This window comes from Trachurus trachurus (assembly GCF_905171665.1).
Source record: "Trachurus trachurus genome assembly, chromosome: 7".
In the NCBI taxonomy this organism is placed as follows: domain Eukaryota; kingdom Metazoa; phylum Chordata; class Actinopteri; order Carangiformes; family Carangidae; genus Trachurus; species Trachurus trachurus.
In genome coordinates, this window is record NC_139901.1 from 15,511,521 (window position 1) to 15,538,260 (window position 26,740).

General features: G+C 41.3%; 2 protein-coding genes across 2 annotated transcripts in view; both read left to right on the forward strand.

Moving 5' to 3' along the window:
* Positions 1-269: 269 nt before the first annotated feature.
* On the forward strand, positions 270-1,189 carry LOC310988339 (transcription factor HES-2-like; the record flags this gene model as incomplete). The annotated part of the gene is made up of 4 exons (XM_083974889.1): positions 270-359; positions 465-560; positions 669-756; positions 867-1,189. 4 exons carry the CDS (start codon positions 270-272, stop codon positions 1,187-1,189), a joined length of 597 nt encoding a protein of 198 aa, XP_083831015.1.
* Positions 1,190-2,400: 1,211 nt separating this feature from the next.
* acot7 (acyl-CoA thioesterase 7) overlaps positions 2,401-26,740 on the forward strand; it is a gene marked incomplete at its 3' end in the record, with an annotated part of 48,615 nt that continues 24,275 nt past the window's right edge. Inside the window, exons 1-6 of the mRNA XM_083975217.1 lie at positions 2,401-2,559; positions 7,563-7,680; positions 9,215-9,371; positions 19,213-19,304; positions 19,579-19,693; positions 20,147-20,233. Coding sequence (XP_083831343.1) covers positions 2,510-2,559; positions 7,563-7,680; positions 9,215-9,371; positions 19,213-19,304; positions 19,579-19,693; positions 20,147-20,233 — 619 coding nt within the window. The 5' untranslated portion in view covers positions 2,401-2,509. The remainder of the gene's footprint in view (positions 2,560-7,562; positions 7,681-9,214; positions 9,372-19,212; positions 19,305-19,578; positions 19,694-20,146; positions 20,234-26,740) is intronic.

Consider the following 26,740-nt stretch of genomic DNA (forward strand, 5'->3'; position numbering starts at 1 on the left):
ATGGATCATAACGCAGACAAGCACTGCAGTTGTTACGCTTGGATAGAGTAGAAGACAGATGGTTATCTTGCTAAATGTGATGCGTTTGTGTTGTTTTCATCGAATACGTGGCCAATTCAAATCGTTTTGTGTCGGCTTGGGGGCGTACCCGTGACGCACGAAGACCGACGCCACGGACCTGGATAAATACCGCTCCTCTCGGCCTTTAGAGACACATCTTCACCGATTTCTCTTTCGGACACATCCCTGGCACAAATTCAACGCTGAAAATGTCTCCTAACATGACCTGTGAAGCTCTCCAGTCTTTTCCTCCAAGGCTGACTGTGGCCAAACGAAAACAGGCGCTTGAACTCAGAAAGGTAAGCGAAGGCACTTGACTTCCCTTCATAATCTTAAACCATTTCTCAAATGTATTTCTTTCAATGTGTTGAAATATTTACTTAATGTAATTTGTTTCTTTTCAGTCTATGAAACCTCTGATGGAAAAGAGAAGGCGCGCACGTATCAACGACAGCTTGAACGTCTTGAAAAACCTCATCCTTCCCCTCACTGGCAGAGATGTAAGTTATTATATTGATTCCTATATATCCAGAGAAAAAACCATGTTCAATATCAATGAAGCCTTTAGGCCATTATTTTTTTTAACATTTCATTATTATTTTCTCTAGAACACTCGATACTCCAAACTTGAAAAAGCCGACATCCTCGAAATGACCGTGAGGTTTCTCAGCGACATTCCACCCGTTAACAACAAAGGTGAGTTATTGTTCTGTCTCTTTAATGCGTTTGCTGACGATTTTATAAACAGTGGACACATTATTTGTGAACATAAAACATAACACTAACAATTTCCATTGTATTTTCAGATTCTACAGACAGTTACAGAGAAGGCTACAAAGCCTGCCTCCAGCGCGTCTCCGCTCTGCTTCCCAAAACCAGCCTGGACCAGGACGCGTGTCAGCGGGTGAACGACTTCGTTCAGCAGTCCATGTCCGCCACCGTCACCCCAACCTGCCTCAACTGCTGCACCCAGAGCTTCAAGACTTTTCCTCAGATCCAGCATAAACTCATGAGCATCAAATCCAGCCTCAGCTCCAGCCAGTCCCGCAGCAGCAGCGGCGCAGTGGTTCCCAGTCCCGCACAGGCAGGCCCGCAGTCTGTTAGCGCAGCCATGTGGAGACCTTGGTAGATTTCTCAAGTTAAAGTCACCGAGTCTTCAAAAAGCCTGTGAAAAGCCTCCATCTAGGCAACATGTTGAGATAACATCACTTGTAAATATACACAGTGAGTTAATGCCGCGTTTCCGTTGATGAAAAGCCAGAATTCATCGTTAAATCGTACTGTTGAGTATTATATACTTACGTTTTGCGCACGAGTCTGTTGTCCTGTTATGAGTTGACAAGTTTAGACAGTCGTATTTTTTTTAAAATCTGCATGTATGTATCCGGTAAATAATTAGTCCTCCTCGCGGACTAAGTTATTAAGGGCTGTTGAAACAGCCCTGTAAGACCCCAGGGGTCATTGTATGTTTAAATTTGCACCATAGACGTCAGCATCCTGAGTCTGTGCAGATGATTTTGTAGACACATAATGTGTCAAACTAAGTATCTCTGTTGGGATGTGTTTTATGCTATTGAAAGCATGTACTGTATATATGCTATATAAACAAATAAAACTACGATGTAGTGTTATATCTCGTGTTGTGTGTTTGTTTATGCTTGATTATAAGAATATAGGTCCACACTCATGCGTAATGGTACATCTTTAGCGCACAGATGGCAACAACAAGAGGGCCACACAAAAGATATGTAATTTGTATTAAAATAACATGGACAGGAAAATAAGTCCCAGCAAAGCGCGCCACACACAAAGATACACATTACGGGGATGCAGCTGGGGAGACGCTCTGTGAGGCTGCCTCCTTCCAACAATAGACGCATGAAAACTTAACGACTACAGCAGGCAATGATTTAAACTCTTTGTGTCGCGACGAGCTAATGTTTCCTGTCGCGGGGACACCGCTATGATTAGCGAACAAAGGCAGGGGAGACACATCTGTCGAGCAGATTCTAACAGGACATTGGAAAAAGTCGTTGCGACTGGATGGATGCTGCGTCCAAAGGCCCCTATCTGCATAATTATGTAGCACTGAAGTCTGATCTGCTGCAGTCTTTGCTGCCCTCCTCCGGCAGTTGCAGGCAATTACATGGTTTTACATAGTACACAATCATATCCTTTCCCGTTTAATTCATTGCAAGGCATCGCTCACTATAGAGGAAAGGGAAGAGGAAACTTTGAGAGTACTTTTTTTTTTCTCTCGCCACAAGTCAAAACAGAGCTCTAACGTTTCTACTGAGCTGAGGTTCCGCGCAGATGAGTCATTTCTCTTTGAGACCGTGTCTGTAGCGGCCGGCGGACACCGGAGGAGTCCGATTTCCCCTTCTCTCCATCGCACAGGAATCTCGCTGCACCACGAGAGCTTATCATCCTCTTCCTCCTCATCATCACCATGTCGGTGCCAGAGGCGCGCGAGGCAGCATCCTCTCTCCAGTTATGCAGGTAGGACGTTAAAAGCACATGTGCGAGCGAGCCGACTTCAGCCGCTAATAAAGTGCTGCTGCCCATCGACTTACTGACGAGAACCGCGCGGAACTACCGGTGTCTCGCCGCGTGAGCGAGCGTCCCCCCACGGGGATGATCCCCCGTGTAATCCGCCTCATGTCCCGTTATAATGCACAACGCGTCACCGTGTGCAGACACCGGTCTCTGGGGTGAAAACCTGGTAATCGGTGATGGAAAATGAAAATGCGTATTTACACGTTTTTATTCAGCGGGCTTCCGGCAGAAGTGCTGATCATCTAGTATGTCGCATGTCGTAGCCTATGTGATGACCTCAACGCCGATAGCACCGGCAGGACGTGCTATCAACTACCAAGGACACATTAAGGTCGCCATAAATTCACCGACACGTCAATAAAAGTTTTATTTCAATCTGCAACCTTCAGATAGGTTACTGTAATTCGTCTCCTGTATCCGGGTTGTCTAGACTGTGTGGTGAAATCGCGTCTCGCCCAGTTGATCCATTATTTATTATCCCATGTGGAATAACCAGGACCGACAGAGGATAAAAAGGCAGTTCTCTGTGGTTCAGTTGGATGTTACCCATTAAAATACCTTTGCAATGAATAGGCTTCATTTCCCTGTAGCACGCAGGGCAGATTGTACAGTACCTGTGATCGCCTGTAGGCGGAGGCCTAACAGCTAAATCATATGTTTGAAATTGAATTAAACTATCCCCAAAGCAACTGGACAGGTTAAAACTGGACATATAATGACATAGAGAGTTACAGTACTGTGACTAATTGTCACACAGGTGTGAACACAAGCAGAGATCTTGAAAGTAGATTCCACTCATGAGAGACAGAGAGTGATCTGACCTAACAGACAAATACAAGCCTCACACAACAGTGAAAACATAGTAGGGCGACTGGGGATGGTTGTAACAAAGGGATGGTTGTAACAGCATCCCTTTCACCACAATGTGTACCCACTCCCTCCCTGATCGTGCATGTGAATTTGCATGGCTGCGTGAAGAAGTGTGTAGGTTTTACAGCCAAAGAACATATTTTTAGGTCTGAAACTAATATTTTGGACTAAGTCTAAATTTTTGATTAGTACTGATACCGTTGAAGTTTGAATTTGGCTACTTGTATAAGATGAAAGAGCAGGTTCTTATATAGGTAAAGTATGAGTCATTTCATTGATGTTCATTTCAAACCACCATTCTGGTACAGCTAGTTAAACAATGGGGATGGTGGTAAAAACCTTTATACACATTTCTGTTCTCACTCGTCAGAACAGCATCTGTAGAGCATAGTTAGATCAAAGGCCATATTGATTATAGTTTGTATGACTACATACACAGATAGAGGGAACCAGGCCAAGAATGTAACAAAGCCAACCAATGTGAGAATCTGTATATACATAGTTAAGCAGTGACGTACAGAATGTGGCAACTTGGTAAAATCACACCATTACAAAACATGTCAAGGTCTTCTTTACTTTTAAAGCAGAATTATAATCAAACAATACAGTTAAGACAGTTCAACCCAAGTAAAATGAACAATAAAATATTTGTTTGGCCACAGTGTGACAGGAAACAGTTTGGGAAATGTTTTTTTATGTAGAAGACAAGACCAAATAAGTTTGTTCATAAATATTTGGATATCTGAGTTTGTCAGTGTGAATCAGAATGTGACTTCATGTGCCATAAACTGTATTACGTTTTGAATAGGTGTAATGAAATAGTAGATTCTGGCCTGAGGAGAAGCTTTAGAGCCGTTTACTGACAAATGAGTAGGACAGCCACAGCAGTTTGTACAGTCAGCTGAGGTTCCTTGTTGTTGTGACCCTGTAGAGTGATGCCAGCAGATGGAGACATCAGCTCTAGATCCCGTACAGAGTTTATACTGATACAGATCAAGTGGTGTGTGTGTGCGCAAACGTAGCAACTTAATATATGCATAGTTTGCTCTGCCATTGATTACAAGTTGCTTTGGGTTGACTCATCATCCAAATGTCTAAAATGAAAATAAGATTACTCAGTAATTCAGTTTTTCCCTGGAAGTAAGAGTCGTTAATTTAGGAATTGTTCAAACACTAATGCACGTGTGGGTGAAGTGAGTATTTTAAGGTTGTGTTTACAGTTGTATGTGAGTGTTTGACAAATGCCTTCCTCACCTGGTGATGTAAGATTGTCTTGGCTAAAGTGCAGTTCAACCCCAGTTTGTGAGGTCTCCTGAAGCCCAATCAGTTGTGGTCTTTGCTGAACTCTCACTGTTGGGCCTTGGGAAAGAAATGACACGAATGCCTGCTTTTCTGAAGCTACTTCGAAGTTTTCACCAATATTTTTCCTTGGCACAGCCGCACAGGTAAAACTTTGGGGTTTTGTTTGTTTCAGTAAGATGATTTTGGTAATGGGTGACAATTTTCTTCAAGGGAGTCATGCGCCTTCTCTGTCAGTTGTTTCAGATGTTGCCAACTTACTAGCTAAACGTGAGTTTCCACGAGTTGCCGCACGAGTTTACCCGAGTAAGGAAAACGAATTTGATTGGTCGTTATCGAGCGGGCGGGATATTCAATGTTTGGGGTGAGACCAAGCTCGGTGTGTGTGTGTGTCTCAGACGTTTGATTGACGGATGACGGATCCAATATCAGTGGCTGATGAATTGTGAGCAACGTGACGCATAATTCGTGTGCCTGCATTATCCAATGTGAAAAAAACTACCCCACTTTCATCCCGGATTTACTCAAAAATAGATTTTTTAACAAAGTTTGGCCTACAACGTCTGATAGATGAGTTATTACACTAAAGTCAAGACCCACAGTGGGCTCAAATTCAATTTTCTTTTCTGAACACCTTTAAAAACTAATATTCAGCAGCTGGAGACCAGGCCCTGTATCTTTTCGATTTTAGGTTGTACAATATTCATATGCATATGAAATAATTTCTACATTAACATAAGTCTGATAATTTCAAATATCAACCTTGAGGCTGAAAAATTAGGCCAACATGGACGTATTAAAAACTGCACTACTTCAAATGACCACAAGCCCCCATAGACTCCCATGTCCCAAGTCACTTGATTAGATTTGGCTTAGATTTCTATAGGGTACCACTTTGAATGATTGGCAAGTAGCCTAAGTGTTTTATTTGCCACAGCCTTCTTTCCTCTGAAGTCTGTGCTTCACGTGTCCCTACTTGTTGCCCATTTTCTGATTGGCCAGGATTTCGTCAGCGTCAGGTGTTGACAAAGTCAGCAACCGGGGAAAGCTCTCTCCGAGCTTCAAAACCGCTCTTCAGAAACCTTTGGGTGATGTTATGAAGCCTGTTGGCTGTTGCATTACACTGTAAACTATAATAGTGATCCATCCAGTACATCATCATGCTTTTGGTAGGTGTTTGTGATCAGGATTTTTAATGGATTTTCAGACAATGTTGTAGTTTGGAAACACTGTTGCCACATTTAGGTTCTTTCACTCTCTCCTCTTTAAAACTAGTATCAGTTGCTTGAGGTGTGGCCATGCTTTTTTGCCTGTTAAACTGTCTATGTGCCAGCGGGACCTGTGACACCTTTGGTGCAATATGGTCATAAGATACAGTATGTGGTTGTATGTATCAGTGGTTGTGCTGAGATCCAGTTTGACCAGTCATGACATCTAAGGCGGAGTCAACACTAAACCCTGTATGACATCACTCACCGTAGGAACGCCTGGTCCCAAATAGTCAGAGGTTGTGAATGTGGAGATCATTCAGGAGGATAGTAGGTTAGAGTGTCAGACAGAGAGTCAGCTGGAGTGTAAACATGCGTTGCTTTAGGCCTCGGACCAGCAGCAAGGATGAAGTGGACAAGACGGCAGCTGCCCTGCAGAAACATCCATCAAGTACAAATCAGCAAGTTAGCAGTGATGCGAAGAACTCCAAATATCAGCTCAGCAGGTTGTTCATCTCTGACACACACACACACACACACACACAATTTTATGAAAGTACAGCAACACTTGTGACAACAGGCGTTATGTATGATTTGTTACAGTGCATTTGCATTGTCATGCAAAGGAGTTTTTCACAGGAGTCGACGGTTAACATGTTTATCTTTCAGTGCTACTGTAGCTCAGCTGTTATTTAGTGTTGCAATTGCCAAGTTTCCCAGGATGCAACTCTGACTCATAGTGTTTAAATTGGAAGACTTGACTTAATTTATATAAACAAAGAATCTAAATCACAGCTGTTGTTATTCTTCACTATTTGATTCCCAAGATTAGTCTGGTGATGATTATTCAGGGGTGCATACTTGTGTGTTTTGTGTGTGTGTGAGTATGAAAAAAGGTTAGATAAGATGTGGTAAGACTGGTTTAACCCACGCACTGGAAACAGCTGAGATACATGACGACTGTCTGAGATAATGATTTATGTCAACATGGCTAGTATGTGGATGCTTTCAACTTTGTTAAAAATTCCTCTGAAATATACAATGTTATCAAAGTTGAGCGCATCATTTGTCCACACCAATTGCGCTATATCTGATAGAAATGCTTTTAACTCAGCACATGTTTTTCTAGATATGTAGTTTAGATAGCTTTTGTCAACAAACTACTCTAAAACATTTTTCTGGGGGGTTATTTTTGATATTAGACGATAACCTTCCCTACGTTAAAGAATGCTTCAACTAAACAGCCTAGTTCAGCTAAATAGTAATAGTAATAGTAAACTAGATATGTTGTGTGGTTATAACACAGTAACTGTTAGTAAGTGCTCAGTGACTTCAACTGTAAACACACCACCATGTGCAAATTTTATTATTATTTTTTTTTTAATGAGCCTCAAGTACCAGATGAGAGATGAGACCAGATGAGAAGAGTTAGAAGACATTACCTTTCTTTGACCCTTGAAATCATCGTGTTTCTTTTCTGGCCTCCATCATATAGGAGCAGAATCAGGAACCGTGATAGCACAAGATGCTTACGACTCCTAATGCTAATTGAGTTTCTCTTTGCTGTAGGATCATGCGGCCAGATGACGCCAACATTGTTGGCAACATCCACGGCGGCATCGTCCTCAAGATGATTGAGGAAGCTGGATGCATCGTGGGCACGAGACACTGCAACACACAGAATGGGGTGAGAGTCTACAGCAAGCTTCAGAGCTAACACTTAGATATTTCATTGTACCGTTGATAGTTATGTTGTTTTAGGTACAGATTTAAGACAAAAAAAAGTGAATTATACAATCATTACTGTATCTAAAGAACTAAAATTGCAGCCCAGTGGTTGTCTGCCTCCACCACTCAGACTAGTGTCAGGGTATATCTCAGATACAACATGAACCTATTGTGCAGTGTAGAAATTGTCTGTGTAGCACAATAAATGTGAACTGCTCAATTAATATGATTACCTATTTCATTAACACATGTTTCTTTCATGGTATTGTTTCTGTCTCCAGTATGTGATGGGTTATTTCTTTGCTCAAAGGAGTTGAAGATTTAGAGAGCATTAAAGAGATTGTGCAGCTTAAAGAAACTGATTCATTCAGTCCGTCGTCAATGTGAATATCGTGACACAGTTCCACAGTTCAGATTGTTTATTCTAAACAGATTTTTAATCTCACATTTCAAAGGGCATTGCTGCATTGATTATGTTTATATACAGGACATGTCCCACATTCATTTTCTTTTTCACCATCTCAGTTTGCCCTCTCACCTGGTGAACTTTAACCAACTTTTGTTTTGCATCATTGGATTGTCATCTCACCTGCCAAACATTCTGATCATACATTGCGTAGATAAGTCAATCAGACAAACACATTGATAATCTTTTTGCTCGTACTACAGCACACATCTGCCTCATTAAGACACAGGAACTAAAGAATGAAAATACTGGTTGTACACAGTCAAATCAGATTGGTCTATTTTAGACATTTCTTGCCCATATATATATATATATACAACATTGTTTTTCACTTATGAAATTAAATAAGACACATATAGAATAATCAGGACAATTCACTACGAAGCACAAAAAAAAGTGTTGTTTTTCACGGTTACACCTCACACCTGGGTCAAATGTCAAATTGCAGAAGGGAAAGCCAGTGACAACCAACAGTATTGTGTTTCCTCACTTTGTGTTACTACACACTGAGTTTCATCTGCCCCTTTGCATATTTTGTAAGTGCACCGCACACTTATCTTTTGAAGACATCATGATAAAACTCACGTGAACAACTTATCTGGACACACAGCCACCGTGGTGCCACTGGAGATGTGAAGGTCAAAGGATAATAAACAAGATTATGTTTCTACACCTGGCTCTAATGACTTATTATAATGAGTTAAAAGCAGCTTGGTAATGGATAAAAAACATCCTACAGTTGAGGAACATTAATCTCAGTGGACCAGACAAGGAGGAGTAAAATTAGTTTATATTTTTTGTTTGATTTGTGATTGTACAGAACTAAGTGAGCCCATTAGAGTTGCATAGTAAATGAGTACCAGTGAATCTGTGATCTTATTGCCAGGTGCTGAGATTTTTGGCTTTCAAATTTTCAAAGATTTTTTGGTGCATTCCCATTTAAAAACAACAACAACATTTTCTTTAATGTTGTGAATGTGTGTATAATATTTGTATAACTTTTAGGCTTGATGTTTCTCTTATCCAGGACCGCTGTTTGGCAGCTTTGGTGCGAGTGGAGAAGACAGAGTTCCTGTCCCCCGTGTTCATTGGCGAGGTCGCTCACGTCACCGCTGAGATCACTTACACCTCCAAGCACTCGCTGGAGGTGCAGGTCAAAGTCATGGCTGAGAACATCCTCACAGGTGACACATTTTTCACATTTTAGACATTCAGAACAGGAACTTACCACACAGTGAAGCCATTTAGTCGTTGCTTGAACTATTTCATAACGCTGCATGCCCAAAAATGCAGTCCAATGCTTCTGTTGTTTGTCCACCTGCGTTCACCTTTAGCCTCATTTTCACCCCTGCAGAGGAGATAGAAGATATTCATAACATGCAAACAGGAAGTTAGGCAGGCACACACACACACACACACACACACACACTGCTAATTGAGGGTTTATTTTCTGATAAACACTGTAATGTCCTGGTGAATACTCACACAGCTGAAGTCAGACTTCTTAATGACAGATTTCAGTGGATTCACAGCATCTACAAACATTTTGAGAAGCACAGGTGTCACTAATCACATTAATGGCTCTGTCATGTCAACGATGACCTGTCTCTCTCGACTAAACTATCAATTAAAGGGATAGTTCAACATTTTGGCAAATTGGCCCATTGCCATAATCCCTATAGTTTTAGGAATAGGTTCGTTACCTTTAATCCAACACAATCCAACAACTCCAAAACGCTCTCGTGGACAAGTTGTGACCTGCACATTCACCACGCTATGAGATAATAACGGAAGGTTACGAGAAAGAGTTGTTTTAGAGGTAAATTCATGCAAAAACGTTGATGCGCGTTCCTCGTCTGGGGCAGTTTTTCGGCAAGCAGTCTCTGAATTTACTTTGAAAACAACTCTGTCTCTAACGTTCTGTTATTATCTCATAGTGTGGTGAATATGTGCAGGTCACAACTTGTCCACGAGAGCGTTTTGGAGTTGTTGGATTGTGTATTTGATGAGTTTAATGAGGGAAACCAAGAAATCCCATTAGCCTCCGTAGCGTAGCTCTGAGCAGCTTGCGGCTCTGCTCCGCCATTCTAAAAATAGCTTGCACCGACAATTAAAGGTAACAAACCTACTCCTAAAACTATAGGGATTATGGCAATGGGCCAATTTGCCAAAATGTTGAACTATCCCTTTAAAGGCAAAAAGCCCCAAAAATATACTTCAGAATAATAATAATAATAATAACCTGCTTGACTGGAGTGCAGACAGTAGATGGGAAATGAAATATCAGAATCACTTTGGCAGCAGAAATTATTCCATCAAAAAATTGAAATTATGAATTATTTGTCCATATGTAATTTACGCTACAGTGGAATATAATTGTCAGTCCATGTCACTGGTAATTTATATTGTGGATCTTTCACCCTTTTTTTTTTAGCTAGTCTTGTCATCTCTTTGTGTTTGTGTGTGTGTGTCAGAAAAATGATGACCTCACTGTGATATTCTGCTTTTTGATCAGTAGAGGGCAGCACACAACAAGTAATGCAGCACTAGCTTAGCTACAACACATGATGATTCACATGAGGTGCTGCTGCAGGAGCTGAGGCAGGGGAACAGGAACTCAGAGCCATGTTGGTTTCCACTTTTAGATTATTCATAACTGATGTCTGTGATCTTAATGTCTGTTAAGATCTGCACACATTCAACGTCTGCTTTGTGCACATAAAAAGCATGCACACAGATACGTATGGAGACTGAGACGTACACAGCCCAGAGTCTCGTGAGTAAGACGCAGGAAGGGATCACATCGGACTGACCTAGTGTTATCACTGAACCTTTAAATGCCAGTGATAACAGCGATGTACAGACTGTCTGAAGCAACCAAATGTCATGTGCTCACCGTACTGCATAAGCTTGGATGCATGTCAAAATAGGAAAGATGATATACACTAATGATCAACATGTAAAGCCACATATAGCCTACAATATACAACAGGAAGTGCTGGTGCATGTATGATGATATGTAAAACAGCAAATCTCATTGGATTACATGTTGGTTTTTATTTAATGAGTTCATAATTAGGAGACAGCGTGTCATTAAAGCAATGTCAGTCTACCGTTTGAAGAGAGTGACAGAGAAAGAGAAAGAAACACAAATGGGAGGAGAGAGGCAGGCAGATATATCAGTGGGCAAAAAGAGAGCAGGGGGAAAAGGAAAGGGGAAGAAAGAGTGACAGTAGGGAAGAAAGAAGGATAAAGGGTGAGATGAGGTGTGAGAAACAAAAGAAGTATCCCCTAGACAGCCGTTGCCCTAGCAACAGGCTTGTACTGGTTGGTTGGCTGGTTGCTGGGCTGGAAGCAGGTTGACGGAGGCGGAGGCAGAGATATGAGATGACAGGTGGAGAGCAGCTTACATACAGGCATCGCCATGGACACCCTGCTACAGTACATGCCTGTCAGGAAGGACCCCAGTCAAGAAGAGAGCTGATTGACAGTAAATTCACAGCACTGTTTGGTTTGATTGACTACATGATTTGCGATTCAGTACAGTCATAACAAATTTAATATAGATTTTGATATGAATTTTAAATAAATACAGGATTTAGCCCTTATTCTTCTTTGTGATATTGGCCAAAAACAGTGTCTGATGTCATAATGTATTTGTTTCATGAATCTGCAAATTTAAAATTCTAATTAATTAAGACAGATTAAGGTTATTTAGTGAATACATTTTTCAACTCCACAATTCATTTATATGTTTCAGCCATAGACATATAAAGATGGATGTAGCCCTGACGTCACCCATACATGGCTAAAGAGCAGTTATGAAGCTCAGAGTGGGCTGATCCGTCATCATCATGTTGGCCGTGTCTGACGCCACCAAACTCCTGGCTGATAGAAAAATTAGTCAAGAGGAAGTCATTTCAGTGTTCAGTGCACGCTGGCTGTCACTCCAACCAGTACACCCTCCATGTACAGTAAATGTTTTGACTGTCAGAGCCAGACCCTAGTGGCCATTCAAAGAACTACAGTTTTCTTTTCTTGTTTTTTTTTTTGCAGCTTGGTTTTAGGGTCAGAAAATGACATGCACATAGTTTCTGTATATATTTAAAAAAAATAACTTCTAGTTTGGAAGTGCACAGCTTTGCATGTATAAGATAAAAAGGGTAAACTTTGTAGGTTCAGAGTGAAGCCAGTGTGGGTGTAATATAGATGAGTGTAGCTCAAGCTCGTGTTGAGAGGGCATGGAGGTGAGATCCTCTGGGATGCTAAACTTTGCTATTGAGCTCTCTGGACCTGGGATTTGCTCACTTTATCACCAACATACAAATTTACCCTGATTAATATTTGATAGCAAGTTTCAGTCTAATGAAATCAAACAACATTGTAAGAAAATGAATTAGGATGCCAGCGCTGTTTTGAGTCGTCAGCAGGTCAGTTAATGTTTTCATATTGCATATAAAGGCTGTATCAACATTAAGGGAGTGAGTGGTCCTGGAGAAAGATATATGAATAATAAAAATTTAAAAAATCCAGTTTTATTCAGTGTGACAAGATGTTGATATGTTGGAGTTTTAGACATGAATTTATACAGAGGCTCATTTGTATGAACATAATTGAGAGATATGTGATGTAAACAGCAACTCCTCTGACCTATTTCCAACTGATACGACTCATTAAAGTATCTTAAATAATGTCTTCTGCAGCAGCATGCATACTGGATTTTGGTTGCCGTAGTTACCCTGGTACCAATCTTTACTATAATAATGCCTTGGTTAGGCTGAGGCACAAAAAATATTTGATAAGTTTCAGGAAAAGTAGCCTACTTCCTCAACATTAGGTGATTGTTGTCATGGATACAATAATAACAATGTGGTCAACTTTGTTGAATGCTTTTGGAAAAAATCAAAACATAAACTGCTGGTTTCACATGGGAATTGAACACTCTCCTCATATTTATCCATCCTTCTACTAATCCAGATTGTTCCTCCTTTTTGCCCATTATAATTACTACTACGATCACTAGGTGTCGCCTAGCAACAAATTGTAACTCAAGGTCATAACAAGGCACTGCACAAACGACTCGTTTCTTTTTTCTTTTTTTACAGAATGACAGTTTTAAAAAGTTTAATCCATGTTTTTACCTTGCACCTTTAGATGCGTAATTTTTTCATATGGGTGACTGTGTTTATGTTTTATTCACAGTGGGTGTGTGCATCTGTACTGTATAGGCTACATGCATGTGTGTGGATGGGAATATGTGTGTGTTTTCTTCAGCGTTTGGCCCTTTAAAAGGTTCCTGCGGGGCCGAGGGGGAAGAGAAGATAACGGGAGCAGACATTATTTGCTTCTGTCATGTCGGCTTAGCGTCAGGCCTCACACACTGTGGCCCAGTCAGACACAAACGCCAAGCTGATGTACCTGCACACATGCTCCCACACGACGCATGCATGCACGTACCCATCACGCTGACACACACACGGTTGTGTAGGGACAACCTGCGCGCACACAGACCTTGATCTGCATATGCTGACACATTCTGTATAGAAAAAGTCCCACACCTACGCATTCTCACACCCACACACATGCACACACACACACACACACACACACACACACACACACACACACACACACACACACACACACACACACACACACACACACACACACACACACACACACACACACACACACACACATTACCCTTCTTTCCTAGAGAAGTCTCATACCGAGGCAGGACTGGCAGCGTTTTACATGTTCATGGCTACATTGTTGCCCAGACAAAAGATTGATTGACAGCTTAGACAGGAACACGAAAGAAGGAATTGTAGGCTACTCTTGGGTTGTAGACTATGCATATGTAGTTTGTGTTTATATTTCTATACATGCTTCTATACGTTAGAGCCTGAGTGTGGGTGCAGCCATGCATGATTTGCAGCTTGTGTGTATACGTTGCATATATGTATACATGCATGCTTCTACTGTGACAGTACGTATATTACACTCTGCGAACATGCATCTTTGTATTTATGCATTCATGTTTATTTCATGCGTGTGTGTGTTTGTGTGCGTGTGTGTGTTGGGGGAGGGGGCAAGCATCCAGGTTCCACAGTCAGTCAGGCAGCATCTCGTCAGGCAGGCCTCAGTCACGGCCCCCCAGGGGAAGGCTGCCTACTGTGGGCACGAGCCGTGATGATTGTCCCCGCTGGGGGGGATAGCACATGCGCACTAATATACTACACGTACATGCACAATCACACAAAGACCAACGCACACTGGCACACAGATTTATACATACCCATGTGTGGTATGTATAAATATGCGTGGTAATACACACACATATCTGTAGAACTGCACACATTCATAGAAGAACACACATAGATCCAACATGATGCATACACTTCAGAGAGTTATGTGTGCTCAGGCGTACACACACACACACACACACACACACACACAAGGATCTGCCGATATAAAATTGCCACACAAAAATAAAAACACTAAATATTAATGGATGAATAGACGCAATACAATAGTTTGTGCACAGTCACAAACACACATGAGCACAATTCCCACGGAGGTAATAAATCTTGTATTGCATGCACACTCAGGCACACATTTGCATAAACACACCATACATAGATCATGCCCCCTCAATATGCACACGCACACATCCATAGACAGAGCAGAGAGCAATGCATTGTGGGTTGAGGCTTAAAATAAGCATGACAGTTCCTGCCATGATCCCAGTGGCTCATGTTCTGAAAGAGTGCTATGGCAATAAACAAACACACTTTTGCAACCATTAAAATATATAGTAAGTATTGTTTTAGGCCTGGCCTAAATACTGCACCTTATAATTATTCATCCATCCTGTCAGACATCGAGCCAAAAACAGTAGAAAGTAGATGGGATATTCATGATGTGAAATCTAGGAAATCTAAATTTAAACCCAAAATAACTCTGAACCCTGTTAAAGACAAGGAAGACATGGAACAATTAAGATTGAGGCAAGTCTGACTTTTGGAGCACAGAAAAAAGCTTCCCAAGGGCTGATCTGAGGTCCGTAACAGGACATGCAACATTACTAAAGGTCATTTGAGTACAACAGAAAACAGTTTACTTTGAGTCACTGCAAAGTGTCATCTGTGGAGCAGGTTTTCGTCTTACAGTCAGTTGGTTCTCTTCATTATGGATTTAGTTTGATCATTTCCAGTCCACGTCCAGTAAAATGTTGCATGATGTTTGAACTCAGGGTGAGAAATAGTTTTTGTTTTTTCTGTCACAAAGCTGCGTCCCAGAGCTCTACTTCTGGCATGATTTCATCTATTCCTATCAGGCTGTAACATCCCACAGTGGGACTGTAATGTAGTTAAAACTAATGGAGCCTTGGCTCAGCACAATGGAAAATCTGTGGTTTTGATCACGGGGATCAAGCACTAAGAATGAATCTTGCTGCAGTGTCTCCGAGCTGGGAACACGCTGTTCAGGAAGGAGAAGAGAAAACAAGGGGAGTTTTCTGCTCGTAGGAAGAATAAAGGGTAGTGGGGGAGAGACAAAGGGGAGAGCAGAGGGGGTTGAGCAAGTGAAAGGCAGCAATAAATCAAGTGAAACTGCTTGAGGTTAAAGAAATGGATGAGGGTGAGGATGGAAAGAGATTGAGGCAAAAGAGGAGGGAAAGCTTGAAAATATTAGCGATTAAAGCTCTTATAGTAGTGCAGACTGGGGTTTGGGGGTTGTTCAAAAAATAGAGAGCAGAAAATGTGCTTTTAGGGAATTTTGTGAATAGTATGAAGTCATGATTGATGCCTTAAACTTAGAATACCATGGGATTGATGTGTGGATGATGCACGAGCAGTGCTGGAAGGATGTCTCTTCTGCTTGAACACCCATGTGAATAGTCAAATCAGCTCCCGCAAGTGCTCTAATTTATAATAAAAGATGACAGATCGTATTGTGTGGGAATTTTGCTGCCTATCACATTTAAAAAACACATTCTCTGCCTATGTCGTGGTGATGTTTTTATTTGCTGGGTTTCTGTCCCTTTAACTGGGTGAATGTTGATAGATTGATTGAAAGTCAGATAAATAGGATATGTGTTTTTCATAGTTGCTCAGCTTAGCATTGATATCCTATGTTTTATTTCTGCTACTCTAAAGTGCTTTCTGTTTGCAGACATTATACTCCTGTAAAATGAGTGTTGCTGGATGCAGATTATCCTTCCACTCATGCACATGCATTCGATGCACTGCTGCATATCCATTACGTTGATGTTCTATCTATACCAATACACCAACACCACTATTTTATTTTGCCCTTTCTCATCCAAAAGCTGCCACAGTGCACAGAGTCATGGTGCTGTTGGTCCATTTGTCCAATGTTGTACCAGAGTGTGGAAATTTGAGTGAACAGATTTGTGGAGCTTGTGTTCATGGTCGTTGTAGCCAAAATCTTCCTATTCACTAATTCATGCTAACTAAGTAAGCCAGCTGTCGCTCCTGCTTGTTGAGACCCTTCCTTTGTGACTGCAATCACTGTGGTCACATAGAAACCAACACATCCAATGAACAGGAGTTTCTCTGTAGCTGTTTCAAAGATTTACTGAACTGAGGTCAACATCTGTATTACAGTATTAAAGTGCATGTTGGGAATGCAGGCTGCCTCACTCTTTACATGATACTGCAAAGTGTAAATACTGTGAAGGTGGCCAGGGCTCAGGCGAGGACAAAGTCAAACACTGACATTGTCTGCTATTGATGCGGAGGGATTTCAAATTCAAAGCCGGTTCCCTGGTTACGTTCTGGTCAAAAAGGTTATCAGTGGGACTGGGAATGGTTCTTATAGCTCCCTGCTTCATTCCAATGCTCAGCCCACCACTATGTGTCCCTCTGTTCCTCCTTCCTCCTTTTATTCCCTCCATCCTAAACAGTTCATGTAAAAGGTCCAGCAGGAGCTAATAATAGACCGGAGTCACTCAGTCTTGGTGGAGTCAAGGATATGTAAATATGCCTCCCTTTCTCCTGTGGGCAACTTCCTGGTTGCTGGCAAGGGCGGGAGCCAACAAGAGGAGGAGGAGGAGAGAAGTGCGGTCGGCATGGCAACGCCACCCGGGTGCCTGCATGGTTTTAACTCGGGTGTAAAATGCAAATGTTATTCCCTAAGAGCAGCTTGCCATAAGTCTCCGCTCCCACTCTCTTCTCTCAACTTCACATTTCCTCCTTCCAAGTCTCAGGCTGATGAACTGTCGATCACTAGTCTCCATTTTGGTGAAGATTTCTTTTTTTTTAATGAAGCATCCTATTTTAATGTCCATGTTGAAGCAGTGCATAATTACCATGTGCAAGTTTTTATGTATTTGACACAATGTATGAATAAAATAACAGTTACAGAAAACGCATTTTGTTCAATTGAGAAAACACAACTTTAATCTCAAAACATCAAAGTCAATTCACGATAATTAGACCAACCATCCCACTAACTTCATCAGATTATGCAGCGGCCTGATGAATAAAGTAAAACCCTTACCACTTGTAGACAGATTTCATTTCAACCTGCTGGCCCTGTGCTGTCGTTAATCTGTGTGCCTCCCTTGTGTGCCATAACAACACAACCTCAAAATAGCCCCCTCTCTCTCTCTCTCTCTCTCTCTCTCTCTCTCTCTCTCTCTCTCTCTCTCTCTCTCTCTCTCTCTCTCTCTCTCTCTCTCTCTCTCTCTCTCTCTCTCTCTCTCTCTCTCTCTCTGTTAGGGAATTAAGTGAAAAAAGTGTAGGCAGAATAGAGCAGATATCACTATGACAACCTCTCCGCCTGATTGCTATGAGATGTGATTTCTTCAAAGTTTTTCTTCTGATCTTATGATAACTTTCTGTAGGACGGCAGAGACGACGCTGCAGCCCCCAACCGCCCTAACATGTTTCATCTTCTGTATATGTGGAACCTGCAGCGACATCAGATGTGTCTATTTGCAGATGCAGTGCATGTCACTTAACAAGAATTGATATCAAATGCACAACAAGTTAGTCTGAGAGCACTGACTTTGAGAATTTTGGAAGGACTATTCACCCTGAAGACAAACAGTAGCATGAATTGTCCATACTGTAGATATTTACACTTTACATACCTGTTATCTAAACAGTTGAAATAATTGAGTAAATGTAATAATTTGAAAAGGAGAACAAAAAAATCCAAAAGCCAACACGCCTAAAAGGGATTGAGTAGTGATTGATCAACTCGCCCAGAAGATTAGTTTCAAGCAAGTTCAGAACAAAAGTAATAAAAAAACCAAATCAATCAGTTATGCATAGCTATTATTAATATTATTAATGAAAATAATATTTCTTTAGTTTTTTACAGAGTGCAAGATGTCATGCTGAAAGCCGTGTCAGATATTCCTTATAGTTTCACGTATCTTGAAAACATTGCTCATGAAGACCTTTGTAATCATCACAAAAGACAACACCTCTAATCATAACATGTCAACGATCAGAAAAACAATGAATGTCAAAACATAACTGTTTGCAAAGAAAATTTAATAAGTGGGTTGCTACTCACTGCGTACCATCCATTTTATATTTACAATACAAGAATGCAGAAAGTTCAGGATTTAGGGATTATGCTAAACCCTGTGCAAACCGACTGAACGAGTTTAGTGAATGCGAGCGTGTGCTCTGAATAGACATGAATGATTGTCTTTGAATATTGTCTCCATTTGTTTTCTGCTCCTTTGTTTGCAAAAGAAAGACTAATCTTTGGGCAGCACCAATGGATTTGTAAAAATTGGATTGGCTTTTATTGGGGTGTTAATGAAAAGTGTCTGCAAGTGTTGTCAAAACTGACAATAGCTATTTCAAAATGGTTTGCTCCGTTGTTGTTGGTGTTGTTTTATTTAACGGACTTGTCGAAACTCAGTTGGTTTACAGACACGAAAATAATCTTTTACCCATTTATTTGGTAGAAGAAAGCTGTAAAATTCCTCGCTGACATTTTGCTCGGCACAAGAATTCAACCTTTTCTCTGTGACCGCAGGTGCCAAGAAGCTGGCCAACAAGGCAGCGCTGTGGTACGTCCCCTGCTCTCTCCAGAATGTCGACAAGATTATGGAGGTGCCGCCCATCAAGGTACATCCATTCTGACCTTAAGTTTGGCATTTTACTTGTCAACTTCACTCTCTCTGTCTGACTGTCCTCCCTCCATATGTATAAGAAACACCGTGACCAGGAGTCAAGGAGGGGAGGACATCTGGTCGAGATAAAGATAGTGACATTTAACAAGCTGAAAAGCTCATTTTTACTCATCTTGTTTGTCTTGAAAATCAACGTGATAAGATTTGTCTATCTTCTTTATAAACACCCATGTGTATGTGAACATGTTTCTCCCATGTTCTGTCTGTAGTATGCCAGTGAAGAGCAAGAGGAGGAGGGCAGGAAGCGCTATGAGGCTCAGAAGATAGAGAGACAGGAGACCAAAGCTAGGATTGAAGAGGTGGTGTCACCTCCAATCAACCCAGGTAACAACCCTAACCCTGATGGCCCCGATTCACCTCAAAGACAGAAGAGTAATCTAGACCTGGGGATGGTGAATTGAAAAACATTGCAACATATTAGCTGAAATCTAGTTTGATAAATGCTTACATAGAAATCTAAAGTGTAATAATGGTTTAACCTGCATATCCTGTCCTGTTGTGTCACTTGTGTCCCCTAACAATAACCATTACAATATTGTTATACACATAATAATAACACAGTTATTTTCACATTTTTCTAATTAATTGGCATTGGCTCAACCACAGATGATCCAGCAAAAGGTATGCTAACTCGTTCAGCTGGTTGCATGTCAGTCCGTTACAGCATGCAGTGTGTGTCTGTGGCTTTGCTTGGAAAATACACACTGGCAGGTTTTTTATGAAAAAAAAAAAGTTTTTCACAGATCTTTTGTGTGTTTGTGTGTGTTTGCATTGTAGAACAGCACACTGTTGGTTTCAGCCAGTCCAGCCTGATCCATCTGGTGGGTCCCTCTGACTGCACACTTCATAACTACGTTCATGGAGGTGAGTCCAACTGTATTTTCCTCATCTTCTTCATGTCCAGGTTGAAGGCAGAGTGGAGTCATGCTGTAGACAGTTAACTTTTCTGTCTTACGGCCTGTGAGTTGTAGAGTCAGCTCCAGAGTCGGCCGATAACATACTGCTGATGATCATGGTGGTGGTCGGAGGGGCCGTTTGGCGCGAAATGGCAGCCACGCTTCCGTCAGTCTGCCCCAGGGCAGCTGTGGCTACACACGTAGTTTACCACCACCGGTGTGAATGTGTATGAATGAATAATGGTTACTGTACGCGCTTTGGGTATCGGGTAACGGTAGAAAAGCGCTATATAAATGTAATCCATTATTATTATTATTATTGCTGAGGAAAACTGGGAAGCTCCTATGGGCACATATTTTTTATTATTAGTAATGAATAAAATGACAACCTGGGAAGTGAAGCGTCTCTCAAGACCTCAGACATTTTACAACAGCTGAAGACTTAGATTTCTTCCTCGGGTGTTGGTGGATAAAACCAGAATTGAAGAACAGTGAGTACCAAACTTCTGCTGCTGCTTGTGTTGCAGGTTTTTGTGAAAAATAACTTATTTCTAACAATCTGGTTAAGAGTCCATGGAAACCTGTGTGGTAGTTTAAGAGGATACAGTTCGTCTCAATTAATCCAGCCAGGTTGTCTGGGAGAGCCCAGTATCTAAACAGACCAACTTTTTACAACGAAAAAATAACCAACAGCCTGATAAATACAAAACGGTGTCTTTTTCTCTTCAAGGAAGTTGCACTGCTGCAAGTGTGCTGTGAAGTACGGGCTTCTTATAATTGCTTCACACATTGTTACTGTACATCTGTGTTCCTGACACAGCTCACTGGCTTTTCCTGCTTTAGGCTACGTCCACTCTACTATATTTTCATGATACAATCTCCGTCCGGGCAGTCATTTTATCTCTGTGTCAGAAACAACCTCAGTCCAGACTATCACACCTGTAAATGCACACATACATGAGCAATTGCATTCACAGTCAAACAGAGGATCTGGTCCAGTTTTAGCACAACAAATGTCTTTTAAAATGAAAATATGGACATAACCTTCATCTCCTGAAGATGTAATTGTAAGTTACACAAGCTCACAGAATGTAGATAGATTTATAAGGAAATACATACATACAGACATATGGAGCAGTGACCATCTATTATTAAATATAAGTATAATTGTATTATGTTTTGAATTGTATTGAGTACTGGCACTGTTCTTCTTCTATTTGAGCACTATTTAAAATGCACAACTGCACTGTGTGATTGATACAGTGCTAACAACTGCTGACAAGCTATTTCAGCCCCCTGTGTTTCCAAGTCACCCTCTGAGTCTCCTGTATGTGGCCGATTTTCTACAAAGAGCACATAAACAGCATCAAACTGTTTGGTAGTCATGGCAGGGACAGGCCAGACTGTATGGAAATTGTGTAGGGGAAGAGGATAAAACAGAGACGCCTACATCAGAGAACATATAGAGAGAGGTTAAAAGGCATGGACAGCTGGGAGGAGGGAGGGAGAGAGATTTATAGAGGAGGCAGAAATTGACAAGGATGAGACAAGAAATAGGAGATACATATACACATTTAGTTTTGGTTTCCCTAGTCTTTAATGACTAATAGTTTTTAAACACAGAAACATTTACACACAAGCACATGCAAAGTCCATATCAACAAGTTTCCATTATCTATGTTGTTCCCTCCTACATCTTCAGCTGTGTTTTATGACTTACCAGCAAGGTCTCTACAAATTATATTGCATTTGGCACTAATCCACAGTCTGTACATCGGTGCCACATGTCCCTTGTTGACAGAGAGGAAGAAATACCCCAAAGTGAAGCGTCCTTGAGAGAAAATGTCATGGCTTTTAGTGCCTATGTTCTCCTAAGTGAAAGATGGGGGAAGTGAGAATAAAAATGTGTTTTTAGGTTCTGTAATGTCTGTTGTTTGTTTCGACGGCGAGTATTTTACATCGTTCTGGTTTTGTGTGTTTGTGTGTGCACTCTTGTGTTGCTGAAATAACGGTTGTCGAAGTTCTGTGTTGGTTGCATTGACATCATGGCTGTAATGCTAAAGGACAAAATGGCAAGGACAAAGCAGGAAATAAATGCCTAGAATTAACAACAGGAAAATAGAAGGCCCTTGGTGCTGATGCAGTTTCCAGTTCTTTGCTTCACTTACAAACCAAATTGTCCGTCTGTCGCTCCAGTTTATGACTTTCGGGCACATTCAATTACCTGTGTCTCAAGATCCAAAAGAATTTGGTTTCACCTCGGTAGTAACAGTGTTTCCTCTGCATGTATTCACAACAACTGTCAGAACAGATATGCTCTTGTTGTTTCCCCTTCCTTTGGCCCTTTTCTCGGCTGAGCCTGAGCCAGGTTCCTAAAAAACAAAACAAAAAGCAAACTAGTATTAAAAGCAAGATAAACAATTAATGAAAGAAATGCATATTCAGATTTGACGGTTTCACTTTAAACTTGATTATCTCTTGTGCCAAACAGATGAAGCAAGCCATCACTGGAAACCATTTTGGCTGCATCTGAAACAAATCCAACATTTTATCACCACAGAACAGATGCTTTGTATCAGTGGAGGTATATTGTTTCTGGCAGGATGTTCCCAACTCATACTGCCATTTCTATTGAGGTCAGCTATGTAAAGAGGCCATCAAAGAGACACCAGATAGTGAGGAAGACAAAACAGAAGGGAGATGTTGACTGAGAGGAGAGAGGGAGCGAGAAAGAGCCGGGGCAGGGTGGCAGGATGGGAGGAGGGGACGAAGAGAGGGAGCAGGGTGGGACAGATAAGTGCTGCACGTGTCATGGTTGCCTTTTTAATTTGTAGAGAGCACCAAGAAATCTGTCCAATTAAAAATCAAATGTGGAACAAGCATGCAGGTCATTTAGGAAACGCGCACGCACGCACACACACACACACACACACACACACACACACACACACACACACACACACACACACACACACACACACACACACACACATACACACACACACCACTGCTCTCTCTCGCTCTCTGTACATGCCATTGCTCATTAGGCAATGTTCCCTGTTGTTCACCACTGCTGCTTTCACTACACTTATTTTGTTTACATAACCGAGTCAGGTCAGGCAGCCAGGGCACTTTCTCTCTCTCTCTCTCTCTCTCTCTCTCTTACTTTCTCTCTCTCTCTCTCTCTTACTTTCTCTCTCTCTCTCTCTCTCTCTCTCTCTCTCTCTCTCTCTCTCTCTCTCTCTCTCTCCCTCTCTCTCTCACACACACACACACACACTCTCTCTCACTCCCTCTTTAATTGTGTCTTACTCTTTCTCACTCAGCTGCTCTCCTCTTTCTCTACTCTTGTTGGAGAAGGCAAACCGACTTCTCTATGACAATGACAGGGTATTTATGTACGTTCCCCTTTGTGATTTGGAAAAGTGACTTACTTCACATGAGTCTAATAAGGAGATGTAAAGATCGTGCACACAAACATGAACATGCATGTTCATTTAATGACTGCACACAAGAATCGTTATTTGTTGTCTGTAGAATCATGACTGACAGCAGATGGTAATAGCAGAACCGAGATTTGACAATTATGTTGCCGAAGCTTATGCAATACATTTGTGTCATTTTAAAACCATCTATTTGATCATCTGTTTGGGATCCCAGTCTGCCCTATATGGGCATCAGATTACTCATTTTGGAAATCATTTTTCACTTAGCATGTATCAAAAGACATTTACGTTCTATCCATTACAGTGATGATCCAGTGTAACAGAACACTTCTGGAACAAAATGTGATATTTCAGTGAGTGAGTGGCATCTATTTATATTTAATTTTGATTTGCACTGTAGTTTGATGTTTGTGGATCACATTTGTGGTGTTGAGTCGATAACAGATGCGTGCCGCTTGGCAGTAAGAAGGTGAACAGGCTGCACATTGCGTTTACGTTAGCGTTCACATTTCCTGACAAATACCCAAAATATTTACAAAACCAGATGTTGGGAGGTCGAGGCCCGCGACTGTACAGTTGCTCCTCAAGTGGTTAACATCTGGGTACATAATGAAAGCCTTCAACAGGCCTGGAAATGCTGTACATGCAAAAGAACATCGGCTGGCACCCTGCACTAGGCCCATTCATATTCTTCCTTTTCTTTCTTGCTTTCCCTTTTCCTGCTGCTGCCTCTCCTCCTCAGCCCACCTCTCCTCAATATCTCATGCTCTTTCTTCCTCTCTCCCTGCTCACTCCCCTCCCTCCCTCCTTCATTTCTAGTGTACCACCTGTTTCTATGGAAACAGCAGCTGATTGCCACAGGTGGCACCACAGCCCAAGAAAAAAAAAAAATCAAATCAGACATCAGGCTAAAACGACACAAATGTTGTTAGGTGTTGTTACTGATTTTGTTAGCTAGTCCACTAAATTTGATGATTGATGCAGTGTATTTGATCCTTTTTTTTAATTAGCCAGTAGGGGTGTGTGTGTGTGTGTGTGTGTGTGTGTGTGTGTGTGTGTGTGTGTGTGTGTGTGTGTGTGTGTGTGTGTGTGTGTGTGTGTGTGTGTGTGTGTGTGTGTGTGTGTGTGTGTGTGTGTGTGTGTGTGTCTCAGTTGAGCCTGCTTGCCTGAGCACAGGAACACATCCATCACTGTGACTCTATATATTCTCTGTCCTCCGCTCAGATATGTGCTCAGTGAGTATATAAACATGTCACTGCCTGAGACAGAGGAAATCGGGGAGACAGGGACAGGTTCTACTGGAGCTTGTGTGATTGAACGTTTGTGCATGTGTGTGTGTGTGTGTGTGTGTGTGTGTGTGTGTGTGTGTGTGTGTGTGAGGGAAAGAGAGGGAGAGAGAAGAGTGTTTAAAGATCAGGACATCCCAATGAAAGTGAAGCTGCTGCCAGAGACACTGGTTTCTCCTGGCAGACTGAAATACAGATAACTTTATTAATCCCAAAGAGAAATGGTCATCTTAAATAGATCAATGTAAGTTACAAAGTTAACTTTTTTTGTTCTGCAAAAAAACAAACAAACAAAAAAAACATGTGTTGATGCAAATTCAAACGACTCAGTTATGCAGCTGAAATCAGTGAGGGAACTTGAATATGGTTATTACTGAGTGAAAGGATCTTTAATGAACTGAACCAAAAACAGAGCAGAGCCTTGCCGTGTTCAAACCAGCCATTAACTGGCCAGAGTTTGTTTACTTGTGCTAGATGCTGACATATAATCAATACAGGGAGAAAAGGGACCAGCTATAACTCCCTGCATCAAATTGATTCAACACCACATAAGCCCATAGACCACCATAATAAGGCATGTGTTTTGTCTCTCTCTCTCTCTCTCTCTCTCTCTCTCTCTCTCTCTCTCTCTCTCTCTCTCTCTCTCTCTCTGTGTGTGTGTGTGTAAAAGGAGAAGTGAAATGGACACATACTTTAAGTGATTCCAATAGGCTCAGTTGTCTATCAATGTGAACCATGCCATGAAAAATGTTGCACCTGCACTACACCAACAGCAGATACCTCCACTGGTCACAGGGCTAAGGAGCCTGTTAACCTTTAGGAGTAAAGAGTGTGTTCTGTGAATGCGGAGTAATAACTTATTTAAGTAGCCACAGCTTAATGTAGTTTTTTTTTTAAATATATATGTTTTATATTAAAAGAAAGAGAACACTTTCTCGAGACAACGAGAGAAAATCAAACCGAAAATGTAAAAATAGAGAGATGAAAATATGAATAGAATAAAAAAAATATTTTTAAATAGAAATGAGGACGACCTTGCTTTCATCATGGCATCCTCCTGACATGTGAATTTGTCGAAGCCCTTATCTAACCTGTGACTGTGCTTCTCCTGTCATCTTAATGCTGTAATACCTTTTTAACACACTTTGAGACCTCATACTTCTCCTGGTTGTCTTTTATATTTAATTTCAATATTTTTTTTTTTTTTTTTTTTTTGAATGGGAGAAATCTCCACCATACCAGGGTTGTGGGTAAGAGGAGGTGTGAGGATCTTGTTTGTGTACTTGTGCGTCTTTCCTTTTCCATACTACAGAGACAAGGACATTGCCTAAAAAGTTTCCTCATGCTGGTTGTATCACACGTTGATGTTAACTAGTGGAGAGGATGTTTCAGCAAAAAAAAAAAAAAAAAAAAAGCAGAGCAGAAATGAACTGTTAATCAGAAGCTGAAGGCCAAATTGTTCATCTAGAAAACCTATCTGCAGGACTGGTGACCTTTACCATCACAGCCAGAGGTTAGTTTTATCTGAAAGCCCGATATCTGAGGGCATTTCACTCACAGGAATCCTATCTCAGTGATTTTCCAGTTCTTGCTTACAAATTAAAATCTGTTAAGTTGTTTTAGTGGAGTTTAGTAAAGCTCAGCACAGCTGGAATGGTAAAATATACAACATGTTTGCAGCTTATGGGAATTCATAAGCGGATGTGGGTGGGTTGCTGCATGGCAGTAACGTTAACAGGAGCT